The following is a 20,636-nucleotide window of genomic DNA, read 5'->3' on the forward strand; positions in this document are numbered from 1 at the left end:
TTTCATCACAATACCAGTGCATTAATGTGGCGATTATCATTGTTTCTTGTTTACGTACGAGTATCTACTTTTTTTATTGGATAATGATGTCACGTGATTGTTCGTGATAGGCCAGAATTCAAACGAACCAATACGTGATTATTTAGTTCATTTATTGTTTAAAACGGTGTTTAATTACCGCCTCCAACTTAGGTGAGTTTTTAACGTTTCTAATTTTAAAGTCTTATTTGTTATTTTGATATTGTTGCGCAAGTAATAAGTAACAAAAAAATACGTGAGTTATTACTGTGCATCCTTTGTTACGAGTTTGTTATGTAAGGTCAGTTACATTATAAATAATTTAAAACTAAAGAATAATTAAAATTAATTCACATTATTTTTAATGTCGGCTTAGTTTGAAAGTATATTAGTAATGTAACTGACCTGACCTAATCAACCATTTTATTAATTACGCATTGACGATTCGCGTATTCACGAACACACAGCAAAATAACAAAAATGGCGTCGCTCGAATGGTTCCACAGGTCTTGTATTGCAAAATTAAAAAATTCTATATCTCCTAAAGTATTTGGAATTTCTTATCTCCGCCGCTTTTAATGAAAAGAGGACGTTGAAGAGCATAAAATAAAAATATTTTCGGATTTTTACCATTTTTTTTTTGCAAATACCGCCCAACTACATATTTACCCAAGTTAGTAACACTTTTCTGGCACTACGAACCGAGTCAAGTATCGGTTAAAGGTTATGGCTAACCAACATGTGTTTTGTAATTAGAGGCATTATTTTCTATCAAGCAGAATAAATTTTAAATTCAAATTCTAAGTTATACATTAAACATTTCTGTAAGTGTGTATTTTTATGTGTATGTGGTTTGTCTCATATAAAAACTATATCACTTAAGTATGTACAGTGCAGAAAAGAAATTGTTGCCATAAAAAACTTAACTTAAGAATCTGTAATAAAATAAATATATTAAATAAATCGAAACTGAGCAATAAATTATCACTACCATCAATATTATGTTATATCCTCTAATGAAACTAATGTTTAAGAATCGCATATAAACACAGCAGAGAAATTACATATCACTAAACACGTTATCCAGAACACCTGTAATTAAAAAGCATACATTAGCACATTTACCCTGAGCATATATTCAAATGCTGTATTTTTTTATGGTTACAGGTGTTAACAAAAAGTCATGACAACAACCTACGTAGAGTTGAATTTCTACTTAAGTTTTTTAAAATGCATTCTAATTATTGACAATTATGTTTCCTAACCTAACCAAAATTTACCAAACCTAATTTCATGTAAATAAACCTCATTTGGGTTGGGTTAGGTTACATTATGTTGGTTGAGGATATGTTATGTTAGGTTAGTATCTGTGTACATGCCCTTACATTTAATGTTTTTCTTGTGGGACATTACCTAATATATAAACGAAAATATAAGAACGTGTCTGTCTGTAATTTGCCCGACATTCAAAAGAAGAAAGCTGCGAGGAAGGTACTTTTACACTATTTTACAAACACGCCCCAACCTAACGGAACGTTTTCACGCACATACTTTCATAACGTGTTAATTAGTCACTCACTTTTTCACGGTCGTGACGCCCAGATCTAGAAGAAATGCTGTCATTTCTGCGACATCACCCTGTTCCAGTTGACCTGTATTTATTAACATCGTAACTCTTCGTGCCACGTCGATAATATCGTGCTGTCTCCTTCTTTACATTCATTTTAATAACCTAACAAACCGTAATAACTAACACAAAGTTACACTGTAAAAGCAATAGTTCACTACAAGCAACAATTAAGACAACCCTTTAAAATTAGAAAATTAGTACACAAATACACTGGATGTTTTCGGAAAATCAGAAGTCGTTTTGAGCAAACAAAAACAAGCGTTCAACATGGCTCGGGCCGACACACAGTTACGTAGGTGATTCATCCGCAACAGCTTGCAACGTCATCTGTAAACAAAATAACTTAACTTTCGTATATATTAAACAATATTACTCCAGGATCTGGAAGTAAACATATGTGAAACATTTTCAGCAATATTTATCGTTATTTCAGCTGTTCAAAATTACATACTAAGGAACTATTTCTTCAAGTGTGTAGCCAACATACCGATAAATATCGTTGCCACGCGTGTTTAAAAACTTACATATAAAATTAACAAATACAAATTATTTCAGTATTCATACACACGTACGGAAACGTAATAGCTTGATAAATTATGTCGTCCTATTTTGTTTATTTATTTGTCAAACAAATTGCACAATAGTAAACCAAATATTCTTAGTTCCATTTTTCAACAGTTCTTCCCAAAAGTACGAACTTACCGTGCGGCGACTATAGTCTAGTCCAACATCAAAGGCTTGGCTAGATCTTTCACAATTAATTAGTGCTGACATCTCCCTAGGTTTGCCCAGTCCTTTAATTTCCAGCAACACTCGTCTATTAACAGCAAGAACTGGATCTGGACGTTACTCCTATAATGTTTAATGCAGGAACATGTATTTTTGAAAGAACTGGTCCATGATGCTCTTTTTGTCTGACCAATTCTTTGCGTATACTCGCTACTTCCACACCACTATCTACCTAATACCGTATTTACTCGCATATAGGTCGCGGAGATTTTACCATATTTTATGGGGAAAAAATGAAGTGCGACCTGTATGTGAAGAAAAAATTTTTAAAATTTTTGAGGAATTTTTTTTGCAATATATTTTGCTTTAAAATGCGAAAAAGAAGTTTACAGCAAAACCCCTTATTTGCACTTTTCATGGGGACAAAGTAAAAAAGTGTAAAAAGCTGGAAAGTGTAAATAAAGGGAAAAGTAAGAAATACGTTAAAGTTAATTAAAATACAGTCGCATCCTGCAGCGTTCAGAACAAATACACATACACACAAATACACGGGCTACATTACACATACGCATTGCACCACAGTAAAAAAATTTAAAAAAAAAGGACTGCAAATTGATGGAAATTTACCGTCTATAGCGTGCCGTGCGCGGAGAAAGGTCATTGTACTCGATCAGCTGTTGTTATGGCGCGGTGTAGCCGCCGGCTGGCTCTCTCTGTTCTCTGAGCTGCGCATGCGCAGTATAACTCACTCAATGCTCCGCCCAGACTCATGACCTTCCATCAGCAGCCAGCCAATAGAAGCGAGCTTAGTGGAAAAACATATAAGCTCCACCTCCCGTGTACCAGTTTTGTCCAGTTCTAATACTAGTTTATTGGTATACACACCAGTTTTCTCGCTGCCGTGACGTGTTCAAGTTTATGTTCATCTTGATGTCTTGATACCAATAATTAATTATTTACGATCCCCAGATATAAATGGTTAGTTTAAAAAATATGCGTCAACTGTACAATAATTGCGAAATTATAAAATACGTATAAAACAGTTACCAAGGCTCCGCTCATTTTATCTTGTGAAGTTTATGTCTCGTACCAGTATTTCAGTTAAGTTGTGACATAAATACAGTATCAGCAGCCACGTAATATTCCCGACAATCCCGTTACGTTTATACATTCGTGATTTTACGTTTTTCCTTAGTACATTTTGTTGTGGTTTTCGATATGAACGCAATCTTTGACTCGTTTCACATGTTTATTCTCTGACAATTCTTTTGCAGTTTCATCATTTTTGGCGATTGCACCAAGTTGTTTATGGTTGTTACGTGACGTAAATAGCGGGATGGATTCGATTTTTGAGACGTAATTAGCGTGAAAGTATTGTATTGAACTAAATGGGAACTTAACGGGCCCTGAAGAATATAGTGCAAATAACGGGAATACATAAATAACGGTAACGTAAATAAGGGGTTTCGCTGTATATAGGTATAGGCAAATTTATTTACAATGTACACATAGTTACTGTGCCTGGCAGATAACTTGGCGTCTGAGCTTCCTAGTCCTGTCTATGATAAAGGGGAGGGAGAAGAGAAAGCGATACCCTATTGTCAAGGTCAGCGGCCAGGTTTGTATTAGCAGAACCGAAAACATTCGGCACGTGACTTCCTACACTACGTAAGTGTATCCACGCCCGTGGAGACCCCAGGGCGGTAAGGCCTTTTGGCTAAGAGCGCTGGGTTACCAAACCAAAAGTGAGGAATCCTATGAATTGTACTTGTACTACATAAGTGTAACATTGTGTAATATGCAGTGGTTGTGCTCGAATATTTTTACTTATCTGTCAGGAAACGTAACAAAGTATTATCTAAACCTGCAACGTTTTACTTTGTCCCATCAAATATACTTATGGTGTCTGCTAATTATTATGCTAAACAAAATTAATTGAAATGTTGTTAACTCAGTAACTAGCGAAAACCAGACACTATTTATTTTGGAAAACCGGGTTACTTAGTATATAAAATAAATTTAAAACTATGCTTCTCAATTCATTGTGTTCTCAAAGTTATTTTAAAAAAAAGTCTCACAAGAAAAAGCAAACGACCAAAACATTACGCAGTTATAGCTCTCCGCGCGAAAGCTATCTTACAGTTGATGACGCAGGAGCCAGTCTAGCCCTTATCGTTCTCCGGTTTATGTACCTAAAACGTGCCATTTAGCGCTGAATTTACATTTAAGTAAACATGGAGCTTGTTTTGTTATATTTGCTGCTTTAACTTCATGTCAGTCGTTTAAGCCCACCCCACACGATGCCCATTTTCTGCTATAACTTCTGTTATACCCATGGGTATAAAAATTTTCATAAAAATTTGTATAGCAGAACCGCAGAAAGATTTCTTAACTCCATACACACGATACCTAGAATGCTAACAGAAAACCAGCCAACGCAGTTGCCGACCAAAGTAAACATATCAGGGGAGGATAAACCTGTCGTAGTCAACTTATCAAAATTCAGAAAAAAAAAGTGAAAGTTACACCTGTTTGTGTTAAAAATTATGTAACTTGTGGAAATATTATTTGATATTTTATCTTATATTTTTCATTTGCAAATAAATAACAAAATTGGTTTAGTATTTAAAAACAAATTAAGAGCAATTTTGGAATTACAAATATATTTTTAAGTTGTAGGTTAATTTCAAAATCTAAAAATATATAAATTTAAATGATACAAGGGACATTGGGTTTACTAAATGTAGTTTATGTACGGTTTAAATTCTAATATTAATTTAATCATACAGTTAATCAAGCTAATTTCATTGTAATAGTAAAAAAATGCTACCGATTCATATATGTTATATATAAGATTTATTGATTACTTATATATTTAACTACATAATTAGAGGAATTGTAACTAATATTTTTTGTAACCCAGTGAGACAAATAAACACGCACATACCGCGTAATAAATTTAAATCTTAGGTGAAGAAAAACATTTTGCATGTTTTTTTTTTTACCCTCACAGGTGTGTCGCTATGAAGTATCAGTTTATTCATTATTAATTTATGGACACTCGTTTCTTAATAAACGTTGGCGTTTTAATTATAAAATTAACTTTTGGTTTAAATTATTTGTGAACATGTGATTTTACTTTACTTTTTTAAAAGTAAAAATAAATCTAGGTACGTAGTACTATGAATAAAATCAATGGACTGAGACACCTAAATGTAGTTAATAATATTATATCATAAATTAATTCTAATAATTTATATTTGCAGAAAGCACAGTATGTACAATTTAATTATCTGTTATTTAAAAAAAAACTAAAAAAAAATTGGACTGATGAGGATTCGAACCACATTCAAAATCACCCTTCTGCCGCTGCCATCGTGCCCTTCGCCACTACGCTACCGCAACTTCTATGAATGTGATAGGAGATAATGGGTAATATAGCATGCAACGTATTTTCATAACGTATTTTAAAATTTCCGATTACTTCTTTCTGTGGCAATTTCAGCTTAACAAATATATTCCATAGTAGTTTTACTATTATAAAGTTTCATTTGGCATACCATTACATTTGTTACGTCCCTTAATGTTGACAATACAGACTATATACGGGGTTATATTGCAACACGTGGGTCCGCCATCTTGACGGCTCCAGCTCGTGGGTATAGCAGAAAAATAGAACACGTTCTATTACGGTTTTGGCTAAGACTTCGGTTATGAAAACTTTTATACCCAGAGCCAGACCCCTTGGAAGGGTGCTGAAATGTTACCCACACGGGAGCAGGCGCGCTAGCATAAAAATTACATGAAAACTGCTAAGGAAATGGGTGTCGTGTGGGGCAGGCTTTAGGAAACACCTAACTACCAACGTAATGGCATTTAAAAAATGCTTGTACATGTTGTGTGGCCTTATATTTTAATGCACCTTTAATCGATTATTTATTATAAATGTAAATACAATTTACATTGTACTTCCACTTTAGAATGCATATTATAACCTTCAAAACCTCATATATATTATATGATTTGTTTAATTTAAGTGTGAAGTTCTCTTTCCATGATAATTGATTGAGCAGACATTTATTTTTCGCTTCATCACAACACTGCATCACGGTTTTTATTATTTCCCGCTCTCCGCTATGTATCACTTTACCGCGCCTCTGCGAGCTGCCACCTTCGCCTTTCTTTTTCGGGTATACACTGAAGGGCGATATTTTCCTAACAGCCACTACACGGTTCTCGGCTACGTGTCGCCTGCTTACCCCCTCTTCTTTCACCGGTCCCGCTGTCCCCGCACCCCCGCGCTGAGAGACGCCAAGATAACTGCCGGGCACAGTAATTAACCAAGCGAATTTTCATAACAAGAAATCAAACACACAAAAAAAATGGTAAACGAAGGGCGATGTTGCACCTGGATGGCAAACAAGTAGAAAAAGGGAAGGGGAGAAGCAATGGTTTCCCCAGCCACTATCTTATGTGTGTCGGGAACTTCCTCACGCGTCAGACCAATCACACATCTAAAACTAAAACCGCTGTAGATATAAAAAATCATAACAGGCCTTTTTTATTCGTAATTAAATTTACTACAACTTTTATTCTGTGCATTTTTTCAATACAAAGCACTGTTTTCGAATTATAGTCTACAATTAAGACATTTTAAAAAGTCAGGAATCTAACTTGACTTCAATTTTCTATATTCGGTTATTACGAGTACTTGTTACAATAATTTATCACGCCATTATCAGCTCTCGTAGTAGCGGAGTTTTACAGTACCCGTTAACTCTTTCGTGCAGGGCGCGCCGGCTGTTCGCGTCATTAAATTACCGGTGCGACCTATATGGGGGGAATCTTAAATACCAAATTCAAGACCTCAAATTATGGGTGCGACCTATATGCGAGTAAATACGGTAGATCTGTTGGCTATACACTGTTAATGCTTATTATTACTCCCGGGCATATCACTCATACTTGTGGTAAGAAGTCAATAGCTCTTTCTTCGTACAAAAAATCACTTCCACTATTTTTAAGAATTACCGTACATAAAAATTTCTGATAGCTTGCACAACTATAAGCCGGAACAATAAGATCCGTCACTGATTTATTTGCTAACCCCTTGTCTGGATAACGGCGGGCTAAGGTCCAGTGTGATGAAACCGTAACCCTGTTTCGTTTAATGTTGGGTTGTTTTCGCGTCCTTCCAATCTCTGGGACGCGGCTTCTTTGGAACTGATCCATATGCCGTTGCTAAGTGAGTTTGTGATTGACTACTTACTATTCTTACTATTCAAATTTTATATTTGTATTCGAGAATAATTTGATATTTGTATTCGATGCCTTTTTCGCACTAATACAGAGGGCTGATAAACTAAATTTCATGTGAACTGCATGGCTAGTTGTGTCGTTCTTCTAGATACCAATTTTGATATTTTTATTCATTCTTAATATGACAGTCATTCCATAAATTTGATAAATTGAATTTTATCATATTACTATTGATGTTTGCCAGTCTAAAATTATGAAAATGATGTAACATTTTTTAAACTCTTTCATTATAGTGAGGTTGATATGTTATGTTTATGATTTGTCCCTTTAAACAAACAACGTAATTGTTTTTTTATTCAAATTAGGAACAATGTGAAATTTTTAAACTCAAAATTTACACTATACACTAAATCATATCATCTTATTACTTCCTATTATATTATTGAACATACTACTTCCATAATTATGTCTTTGGTTATGAGGGTGCACTATAAGTAAGTAAGTATAAGTAACACTATCATACAGTAAGTTAACAAGATTAATACAAGAACTCGCAGAGAAAGCAAATTATAAATATTGATATTCGTGTGTTTTAAGTCTGTACCATTACACAGTAGGTGGTAAAAGCTAAAAGCTCCTTGTGTGTACCTTTATCACTTGCACATGTTATAGCCCGTCCCACTCTTAGATTGCAGTACACGGCTTATGGCGTGCGCTGTTGCCAAATCTCTAACACATTACGAATTTCAGGAGATGTGTGTCTTTGTAATTCGGATCGAACAAGAAGCATTTTAAGAAATCATATCGTAATTTATAATATTTTATACTATTACACATATAAATTTGTAATAATGCCACTTTTATGTAAATTTCAAATAAAAACTACCTATTGTAGACAAAAATTTCTTATAGTTTTCTTTTATGTTCTAAAACTCCCATATATATATATATACATATATACATATATATATATATATATATATATATATATATATATATATACACATATAAACATATATACATATATACATATATACATATATACATATATACATATATACATATATACATATATAGAGCCATTCCATTTCAATTCAGGCAGGAGCGTGTCAGGTCACCATCTCGGATTTGCTTTAAAAAATTACAGCAGTTACAACCAGTGCAGACAAGAAGTATGCCAAAAGGATTTTGTCCCAAAAAATTTTTTCCCCATGTTATAGCCTTTTGAAGTTGGTTCGAAATCAAAAAAGGTGGAAAAAGGGGTGTTTTTTAAATGAGTGGCATTTCAAAACTATTATACTGATTTTGTTGATTTTTTTTTATTTTGTACCTATTATAGTGAACTACAGAGTGGAATAGTTCCAATGAGCCCAACGACAATATCTTTAAGGGGGGGAAACTAAAGAATTTGGCAAAAAATTTGAATTTTTTTGAATTTTCAAAAAAAAAATTTTATGTGGAATAATCAATTTTCATAAAAAGTAATTCTGGTAATATGTGGACCTATTACAGTAGTTTTACAGGAAAAATTGTTTTTAATTCTATGATGCATGGAATTATTAAAATTTAACTTTAAAATTTTCAAAATTTGACAAAAGTGCCATTTTTGATTGAAAATTATTAAAAAATCCCATATTTTAAAAATCTGAAAATTTGTAACTTTGTAGTCCTCACCTTTAGTAATAGCATGCACTTTGTTGGATAGTGTGTTTTTGCCTGTAAACATTTCTAGAATTTTTTGAAAATGTAATGTTCTTACATTTTCTAAGGTCTGCACACTCAATTAACAAATGTTTTGTTAGTTTCCAAAAAGTGAGATGTAATTTGTAAATTGGGGAAACCTTGGGAATTACAAAAGGAGAGTCTGTGTATACATTATCACATTAACATAATATGCACAATACATATACACACATATAATACATATGCATACTCTTTAACTTGCATGAAAACCAAAATTTCAAAGTAAAATTGAAACCAACAATATGTACCTATAATTAATTATATGTAGACTGCTTACCCTTCCTCAACTATATGTAACATATATTGACAAACTTCCTAAAATATTATTTGGCTGATTAAAGACAGTAGATCTGCTGGATCTTCATCAACTCAGCTTTGTCGAAAGTGTGGAGTCTTGCTGATTGTCCAAGTGGAGTAGGATTGCTTACTGCTAACAAAACATTTTGTAGTGGCACCGGACATTCATCCTTCTTCTTTCCAGATTCCTGTGGCCACTGAAACCCTTTAGCTGGACCATGGGGATGCATTAAAGGCACTGTCATGTCGTTCAACTCTTTAGATATACCAGTGATCTGTCCCATACACCAATTCTGATCGTATACACAAGCAACGAACTGGCCTACTTGGAAATCATTTATTGAATAATGTGTTTTAATCTGGTTAGATTGTACAACTATTTCTATTTTATCTTTAATTGTGCGTCCCATGTATGTCTCATTTTTAATCAGCCAGTAATGTTTAGATTGTATTCCAACAACTGGTTTTACAGTAGCCCATTCTTTTTCCTTAGATGACCTATACGTTTGAATTGTTTTACTTTCAAGAGCCAATAGAGTTATCTTTGGTACAAGGTTACCTACTTCAGCAACAAATGAAGCAGAATCTCTAATGGCATTAACACACTCTGCCCGAAGATTGAACTTAGTTGCAAAGTGTTTACACAAACCACCTATTGCATCACATGCACTTTTGCCATGCCCTGTAGCAGAAAAAATCCATTTTTTTTTCAACAGTTTGAGTATTTTTACATAGTTCATACAGCTGAAACCTATTTTTGAAATGTCCAGCTGCCCCATCTGTAATGTACACTATTGAACTCAAAAGTTCTAACTGACAAAATTTTGAAATTTCCAGTTTTATAACCTCTAAAGCACAGAGAACGTGAGCAGAGTCGTGAGCTATATCATCAGATACTATAACAAAACTTCTTATTTCCGCACCAAAGTATGCAACACAGGTAAACAGTGAAAGCTGATCAGTTTGCCAGTGGTAAGTTTGGATTTCATCAGGCAATACAACTGACCAGTTCTCAGCAAAATCAAAATGTAAAACAAGAGCATTATTTTGTTGGACAGAACTTCTTGCTTCAGCTATTCCTTCCCTTTGTATTTTCCTAATGTAACTGTGAGGAATAGCTTTTTTAACCCAATGCCTTACATGTTCCAGAAAATTATTTACAGATACAGTTTTTTTTATGAGGTCACCATGTTCCCAAATCGCAAATGTAACTTCTTCCCCTTCATCCAAGCCAAAGTTTTGAACAGTTAATGTTTCTGTGCCAGGACAGTCACCACACTCCTCGAGCCAGCAATCTTCATTCCTTGTTTCGTCACACAAACACTTCAGTAGAAGATAGTCTTCATCAATTTGGTTATTTGTTACATTTCGAAGAGCTACACAGATAAGTTGCATGTTACTGCAGTAAATACAAGAACACACAGTCTGTTCTGGCTGAATTTTCACCCATCTTGGTCGTAAGGCATAAAACTTTGAAAGACTAATTTCTATAAGAGGATTATCTTTTTTGAATGCTTTGTATGCCTCTTTGATGGACCTTGTCATGAATCTTTTAACCTTTTTTACTTTCTGGCCATTACCATCCTTAATGCAAATAACATCTTTTTTGTTTGGACTTTCCCTTGAACAGTCTTTACTATCTTCTAGGTAATATGATAATGCTAGATCTTGTACCTGTGTAGGTAAAGGATGTCCACTATAGGGGTCAGGTTGAGCATAAATTCCCTTATTTTTTATAACTGTGCGACATTTATCAATGAGGTACTTTGACACTGAAGGTAATTTTTCCTTCAATACAGTTTTACTAAATGTTTGTGGTACCAATGTTAGTAGCTGTACTTTTCCATTGTAGTTACAAGTATGAAGAGCTGAGTCAATATTCGAAAACCATAGACTACAATTGACACACACAGGCATTTCATCATCAGACTCACTTGAAAGATGCACGTGATATATGTCTTGTAATTTGTTCACAGCAGAAGTTTTTAACTCATCAACTAATTTTATCTTCTTTTTCCTCGCATAACCTTCTCTCCTATCCAATCTCACCTCTGAAGGGGATTTCAATGGTGATACTTCTACATTTAATGTTTTAATGAGACTGCTATTTAAAACACTTACTAGTTCATCCTCCGGAATAAAATTCTCTGATGTGGATGTTTCTTCTGCATCTTCAGCAAGTTCCAGAAATTTCTTTTTATAAAAAGTAACACAGTTGCTACACAAAATATCATTTTTATTTACTGAAACAGATACACCCACAAACTTTTGAATATCATCTGCTAAATCATTCACCTTACACATCCTCACACATTTACTTTTATACACACTTTTTTTGTGCCTTTTAATGTAGTCCACACATTTAATTCTCTCCGTACTATGAAAGTCAGAAATGATTTAGTTCACTAGCTGAACATCACCCATGAACACACACAACACAACTGTAACAGCAAAAGTTTGGGAATTCCCTTGTAGTCTTGTAGTTGATTCCCCCTATGGTCACCAGGGATTTCCCTCAATCTACCAGGGATTCCCCTTACAGCAAGCGCCTGGGAATATTCAGATAGGGACTCCCCCTTCATATTTCCCAAGGTTTCCCCTCATACAAAACCAGTTACAAATTATCACATACTATTTAGATACCAACAAAACATTTATTAATTGAGCATGCACAACATACAAAAGGTAATGACATTACATTTTCAAAAAATTCTAGAAATGTTTACAGGCAAAAACACACTATCCAACAAAGTGCATGCTATTAATAAAGGTGAGGACTACAAAGTTACAAATTTTCAGATTTTTAAAATATGGGGTTTTTCAGTAATTTTCAATCAAAAATGGCACTTTTGTCAAATTTTGAAAATTTTAAAGTTAAATTTTAATAATTCCATGCATCATAGAATTAAAAACAATTTTTCCTGTAAAACTACTGTAATAGGTCTACATATTACCAGAATTACTTTTTATGAAAATTGATTATTCCACATAAATTTTTTTTTTGAAAATCCAAAAAAATCTAAATTTTTTGCCAAATTTTTTAGTTTCCCCCCCTTAAAGATATTGTCGTTGGGCTCATTGGAACTATTCCACTCTGTAGTTCACTATAATAGGTACAAAATAAAAAAAAAATCAACAAAATCAGTAAAATAGTTTTGAAATGCCGCTCATTTAAAAAACACCCCTTTTTCCACCTTTTTTGATTTTGAACCAACTTCAAAAGGCTATAACATGGGGAAAAAATTTTTTGGGACAAAATCCTTTTGGCATACTTCTTGTCTGCACTGGTTGTAACTGCTGTAATTTTTTAAAGCAAATTTGAGATGGTGACCTGACACATTATCTTGCTAACTGCCTGAATTGAGGTGGAATGGCTCTATACATATATATAAAAAAATCACATTTTCATGGGCCCGATAAATGCCGTATTTTTGGACAAGTCATGTCCAAAATGATAAATAAAATACGGTAATGGAAATTCTCGGTCGAGTAGTTATGGGAAAAATCCGAACAATTGGGTCGAAATGGGGAAGATTTTTTGAAAAACAGAAAAATTGCAACAACTCCCATAATATGAATAATATCGCATCCGTTTTAACGTATGATAATCGGAGTACCTAATGCCAAAAAATGTTTTCTAAATAAATTTTTGATACGACCAGCCATAACTTCATGGGTTCGAAAAATATTTTCACCGGACAAAAAATAACGTAACTGCCTTAGTAGACACCTTATCAAATCTGTTTAAATTGTTTGTAAATATCATAATTATTTTCCAAAACTTTGTCAAAAACAATGTTTGATAAGATGCTTGGTGTTGAGAAGGATAGAAAAATAATTCAAAATTTTGTACCATCATCGCTATTAAATTCCTTCGTATTTATTTGATACATTTTACATATTATGTTCAAGATTCGATTAAAATATATTTTGTAACAACCATTACTGCAAGGGGAAGGAAAGAAATATGGGTTTAAGGATATAAAAATCCCTTTTTGTTCCAATGTAAAGAAATATAATCATCAAAATCTTCCTGCGCCTTTAGGCTGAGCCGATAAGGAATTTTTTTAACTTTAACTTACAACAAGAATCTGTTCACACACATTTCATTCATAGGAATTTATACGATAAATGTAACGTTAACTTGATTAAGAAATTAATAAAATCACATACCTACCTTTTAATCACTATCGCTACCGCTGACCAATGTTGATACCCCTTCCATAAGAGTAGCACAGAGCTGACCAGAAGAATGGTAAGCTTCCTTAATTGAATTGCACACACTCATATTTGTTGAAAAATACTCAAATACATTCAACACAATCTTGCGCTCCCTCCCGCGTAGCATACCGATATAATTTCTTTTCGGTGTTCTGACTTCCATATTTTATATGTACGTAATAAAAATAAATGTAGAAAATAAATTCACGTATGTTAATATATAATTTGTTTGTCAAAACTATAACTGTAACGAGTCACCGGACACAACGTGTTGCTTCGTCGCGAGACGCGATACTAACTGGCAGGCTGGTTTTCAGAAATGTGTGTCTAAGGAAATACATGGTTGACTAAGGAAGCCATGTATTTGAAATTGCTTGCAGGACAGAACCCCACTTATCTAAACACACGACCCTGTTTCCTCTTACGACGGCAGCTTGTGAGAGAAACCTCTATTGCAGCGCGCTCTTGTACTGATAAGACACATCTTTAACAGCTATTTCCACGGAAACTATAGAAGAAATTGAGATGGAGCTGCTTTTAAAAACTAATTCAATTCATTGTGAACATTTTTCACGCTTTCGTCCCCCATCTATCTTTAATAGAAAAAAAGTTTTCCGCTGGTCAACTTTTTGATGTGTCAGTTTGTAAGAAAATGCATTTCAATATATTAAAAAATATATTTAAGTGAAAACTGTATAGTTTTTGTCTTAACATTTGTTCGGTGGCGTCCTAAGGCATTAATTTTTTAATAAAAAAAATCTGAATGAAATACACATGTAGGTTATTTTTTTATGATGTGAAACATCTCGGAATACTTCAAAACAGTTTGCAGTGAATAAGTTATGTTTTTTAATTTTTTTGGACACTTAAAATATTGTTAAGTATTCAAAATAAGCATTGACCAATGCGTATTTCGATGCTATATGATATGAAAAAAAGCTTGGTCCAAAAATTAAAATTTTAATTTCGTTTGATATATAGCAACAACGCACGAAGAAACAAGGACAGTGCTAACGGCAATCGGCGTGTGTTAGAGAGAGAGAGAATGCGCCCATTTACTTCCACACTGCAATCTAAGAGTGGGATGCTCTATAGCACTTGGCACACACAATGCATGTGTGGGAGTTGGGATCTTATTACAGCCTGTCGTAGAAGCAGTGGCACTAGGGATATTTTGACATCAACTTAAATGTTTAAAAAGCATGTATGAAGTAATTCAAAGTATTTGAATAATAATAGATTTCTAAGTAATTAGAAATACTAGCTGTTGGTTAACTAGTGTTCTTGTTAAAACTAGTAACTTTTAAAATTTTAATGTAGGTGAGAAATTATAACTGCTTTTGAATGTTCTTGAACTTACCTAACTCTAGAAAAAAGTACAATAGTATAATAGAGTAATTTACTGGAACGTAATGCGCTAATGTAGTATAAGTTATGTAATAACAGTAGTTTTTGTTAATGTGGAATGAATCACGTCCAGACTGGTTTCATTCCCTTGATGTTCACTGTCAGAAGCAAGCGTGCATTGTTTATTCTGCGTGTCGCAGCGACGGCGCAGTTTCCGGCTGCTCGGTTCAAAGCAGACGACGACTCGGGGGAGATGCCTCTGGAGACGAAGCAGATCATCCTCAACTCTGCGGACGAACTGTTTGCCGAGCTCAGGTCAGTGCTGCTCAGCCGCAGGTGTTCAGCTTCTGAGCACCTGAGCACTTCGTTTCATACGGTTAAAGTATGTTTTAAAGTTGAAAAGGCGACCTTTCAGTCTTAAACAGCATCATGTACATGAATGTAGCATACTAATTAAATTATAAAGAAAGTGTTGGACAGTAAGTTATGTAGGATGTTATTACGGATTCAGCAATGCAAGGGTGAACCCCTGGCTCGGTAACAGGGCTTTCGACTGTACTGCTGCTTCGTTCCTACAGTGTGTGGCTAAGTCACACATTAGATATTATTTATTTCCCAGTAGAATGCAATGGAAACTTGAAAAAAATATTGTTACAAGTATGAACAACAGTTCCGGACACGATAGCCCAAATTAATTAATTAAAGTTTTATTTTTTAAATACATTGTACACTTTTTCCTAAATGACGACAATCTAAATGACTGTCCATGAATTAATCACACTTTCATAAGCCCACTATTTATTCTTCCTACTGGAGCTCGGCTCGGCCTTGGCTCAGTCCCAACACAACTCCCTTGTCTTCTGCGCTGCAACACCGACCCAGACGCTGGCTCGCAGGTCGCCTCTCAAGTTGTAGTCCTCTGAAGTGTCGCGCCGTCTTAGTAATGTATGTGTCGAAGCTGTGACGTGGCTCTGTGAACCCACCAAACCCTCAAGAGGGACAGAGAAGCAAGTGCTGGGGGTGAGAGGTTTGTCGGAAAGCCACCGCTAATGCAAGGTCCTTGTAGTTCTAAGAGGAGACGGAGGCATTGCGCCCCCAGGTGTGGAGTCCCCACGAGGAGTCCCGTAGGATTGCCACGTCTCTAGCAGCCTCTTAACACTGCTCCCTCCTAAACATGGTTGTCCCGAATCTCTTCCACCATATTCTCTCAATCTGTCCAAATGTACACTTCCATTTGTTTCCTCTTTCCTCTTTAGATGCGGTAAACCACATCACTTGGTCATTTAAACTCTTCCCATGCCGCTTGAAGCTAAGGACACATGCCTTTCTTTTATTGCGGGTTGCACAGCTATGCTAAATTTCCTTTAGAAAATCCAGTGGAGTTAGCCTTCAGGTCATACCTTGTCGTCATCCAGTTCTTCGCTAATCAAAGGTTTTTACAGGAGTTATCTTGTATTAGTGAAATACCGTGTTTTCTCACATAATCGTCGCACATTTTATTCTAAAATCAAGTTTGAAAATTCAAAACTTAAATGTTCACAAAATAATTCTAAAATGTTGGGCACACTGCGAGCCACATACGTGCAAGCTTGAGTGCCGCTGTCAAAGTATTCTGTTGGCTGGAGGTCTGTTTTCCCCCCTCTCTGATCTCTCTGCCCTCACAACCACACGTGGTTTTGAAGTTGAATGTGACACGTCCTCTCCATGTGGCGGCCAGGTTTCCAGATGTGCCGCGTAGTATAGAACCCACCAACACTTTTTACTACCAAAATTTACTTTTTCGCCACAAAAGAAAAAGAAAAATTATTCTTGGACACTTATTCCAAAATTTTACCTTCGTGTAAACAACACAAAACCAGTCAAAATGACCTAGAACATAAGGTGTGAAATTAACTTGTTTTTGAATAAAGATTTTAGTTGGCTTTGTCAGTGCAAGCACTGCAAACAAATGAGTTGAGGTGCACAGTGCACGCGGCGTGCGAGTGACGGCTGGGGCGCTGCGCAGGGACAAGAACTTCAACGCGGTGGGGCCGGCCCTGAGCCGCAAGGCACGCCTCATCTCGTCGCAGTTCGAGGAGCGACACGGCGAGAAGACGGTGCAGGAGATGAAGCAGTTCGTGGCCCGGCTGCCTCACATGATGGCGGCCAAGGCTTCTCTCGCCGTTCGTGAGTCCACGTCGTGACACTCTCCAGCCAGTCGATATCACCGTGTCCAAAGATATTTTATACGTAATAATAAACACTGTACCACAATAAACTTTTTCACTCTTTAATATCAAGTTTTTATATTTGACTCAGAATTTCCACGCTCCCAATTATATTTTCTAACTCAAACTGAACTAGAAGTTTGGTACGGGTTCATTTCCAAGTGCAAGTCACTGCAAACTGCTATTATGAACAAGAAATATTTACGAAATTTCTTATGAATGTTTTACCCTAGAACTTTCCTTATAGTGGCCATGGAATCTTAAAAGAAATATTACAACAAACTTCCTCCATTTCATACTTGATCAAAAGGAATATAACTTAATTTTTTATTTTATTTTAAGATTTCTTGAAATGACAAGAGAATTGAGGATGCCCAAGTTAACAATTTTCGAATTTTTTGTTATGGCTCTGACTTAAAAAACTTCTAGAGTTAGGCATTTGAAATTTATGGACATTGAAGAACATATTCTGTATTGAAACAACAGATACTAACCTAAACACTAAGCCCAACTTCTGCAATTCTTGGTTAAACGTAATTACATCCTGACATTTCAGGAAGAATTTCATAATGGCATTCTGTTAGGTGATCCGAAAGTTAGTTGTGTGACTAGAACTAAGAAATTCATAAGATTGGGAATCACATATTCAGAAATCTCTTAAGCATTTTATTTCTTGGGAAGAGTGAAAATTGTGTAAAAGAAATTAGTACCACTTTAATTAGAGGCTTTGAAGATGCATAATGAGTTGGAATAATTGACTTGGAAAGTAAGAAAGAAAGTAAGTAAGTGTAGACCTTGTTTGCAGACACGACGATAGCAGAGCTTGTCAAGGAGTTCACCGACTCTGACCAGTTCTTGGAGTCGCTGCAGACAGAGCAGGAGTTCATGAATGCAATTGACACAGACAAGATCCACCCTTACATTGAAGACTGTATTGCTCAGAAGATTCCTCTCATCAAGGTGAGACTGCTACTTCAATTTTTTTTCCTGCCAGATAACGACTAAATTATATAGTGAATTGTGTAACAACTAGGGATGGGTTGGTACCGGTTCGCGGTTCTCGGTTCCTACGGTTCTCAGCATTTTAACCGGCACCGAGAACTGCATCTAAAATGTCGGTGCCGGTACCGGTACCGGCAGTATAGCAAAACCCTTTACGAAAATAGTCCTTCACTATAACTTAACTGCAGCATGAAATGGCTCAACTCACGTCCAATCCACATATGAATTATTTTTTTGGACTTCTGTGGAATAATATTCATCTCTAACTATAAAATAAATTACATGTGAAAATATATAATATTCTCGTCACATTTGTAAACAAAGTACGTTTATCATTCAAAACAACAGTTGAAGGTGCATAGATGTAGTTCGTCGATGTGTGCAACTCTTAACGTGTCTCTGTAGAGAGATGTGAACAGAAAGACGCCATAGTATTTGTTTCACTGGTTTTAAAAATAGGCAGCTAATTGATTCATTGACACGTAAGTATGCGTGACTGGTGTATAAAGAACAATTAAAAGTGCAAAAGTATATTTGTTTAATAGAATTGAGGATTGATTTCAAATATTTCCATAATAATCTTCGACATTCTAAAATTGTATGCTATTTGTGCAGTGCTGTGTAGTGTAAGTTCACTGCAACTGTAGCCATCTAGCGGAATGGCTAGTAAATTTCTCTTTTAGGCAAACTGTATTGCTTTGAAAGTGGCACGTCTGTTTTTAGTGGTAATAGCGTTGATGAAGATCTCGCGGACTCGTAATAAAAGATAATGTTTTTAAAGTTTTTTTTTTGCAAAGTGGTGTATGGATGTTAGATGTATTTTACTATTGACTGGACAAACAAAATTAGTGATGGTTCGAATCCCATTTTTCTCGAATCCGAATCTCGAATCCGAATCCCAAACAGTACCTCGAATCCACCCCTCGAATCCGAATCCAGTTCTCAAGGGTTAATTATAAAATAATTTATAAATTAAGAGAAAAATTTAAACATTATGCAGAATTATTTAACCCTTTAAATTTTTATTTAAAAAAACAAGGATTTTGACACGGTCTGGATCAAGACGATTCCGTTTTTTGGTCTCATATGTTTCCTGCAGTGCTGAACAAACGTTCAGAGAACACTGTCGCAGGTGGTGAACACAATATTGTTTGGACAGTTTATGTAGCCTGGGTGAACACGCAGACTGAGTTTTCCAGTATTCGAGAATGTTTATTTCTGGGTTAACTGTAGGATCACGTAAGAATCTGGTCACTTAATCAATTGCTGTAGAATCCGACTTGGTGGATTTAAGGCATTCAGGCATTATCTGTGAGTACAGTGATTCATGTATCCACGGAAATCGGAAAACGAAATTCAACATTCGACAGAACAATATTTTGTAGTTACCAACTTGACATTTGTTTAAAGTCCCAAATGAAAGAAAACGCTTTCCTGAAATATTTAATGGAAACTGAAAGGCGCCATCTTGGCTTCAATGGTTTTAGGCCATAAGAAATATTGTCGTGCATCTTTTAAAATTAAGCCTCACTAAAACATAGTGATTAATATGCCAGAAGTTAAAAGTGACGGGGTGTTTTCTCTAGTTTACCCATTAAAATTTTTTATATTAATATTAGATATTTTTTATGTTGCTCAAAATGATTGCATAACAAATTTATTGGTTGGCCATCATGGAATTCTCAGATAATACATATTTTAACGTTGGTAGTCTACACAAACCAAACTTTGTCCTAAAAAAATTCATAAATAGAATGTGTATCAGAATATTTAAAATTGAATTGCGATTAAAATAATAATTGTATAATGTATTAATTTTTGTCATTCATTATTTCATTGTTATTACTACATGTGCGACCGTAACTTGTGATGAAAGTCGGCATTATTGTTGTATTACTAAGTAACAGATTTCTCGGTAAAGTTATTTAAAAAAAAAAAAAAAACAAGATTCATATTTAGCCTAGATCCTAAATGTGCTTTATTTTATTTTTTAGCATATTCTGAGAATACATATGTGATTTATGCCTTATTTAATGCCAATGTAGCGACAATGCATCCATGTTCATGAATATAAAGTAAGTTTCCCAAATCAGTACATGCTTCATAATTTTTTTTATATAATAATGAATTAAAAGTACAATACAGTAGAACATCGTTAATCCGTGAAGCGCTAATTCGGGAAT

The 20,636-nt window shown here is 34.9% G+C and overlaps 1 protein-coding gene across 4 annotated transcripts in view; it reads left to right on the forward strand.

Annotated features, from left to right (window-relative positions):
• Positions 1–20,636, forward strand: part of LOC134533645 (vacuolar protein sorting-associated protein 33A) — a 175,549-nt gene that overhangs the window by 87,901 nt on the left and 67,012 nt on the right. For all 4 annotated transcript variants that reach the window (XM_063371175.1, XM_063371173.1, XM_063371172.1 and 1 more), the window contains 3 exons: positions 15,445–15,559; positions 17,250–17,410; positions 18,257–18,411. In XM_063371175.1, coding sequence (XP_063227245.1) covers positions 15,445–15,559; positions 17,250–17,410; positions 18,257–18,411 — 431 coding nt within the window. The remainder of the gene's footprint in view (positions 1–15,444; positions 15,560–17,249; positions 17,411–18,256; positions 18,412–20,636) is intronic.

This window comes from Bacillus rossius, chromosome 7, assembly GCF_032445375.1.
Source record: "Bacillus rossius redtenbacheri isolate Brsri chromosome 7, Brsri_v3, whole genome shotgun sequence".
Lineage (NCBI taxonomy): Eukaryota > Metazoa > Arthropoda > Insecta > Phasmatodea > Bacillidae > Bacillus > Bacillus rossius.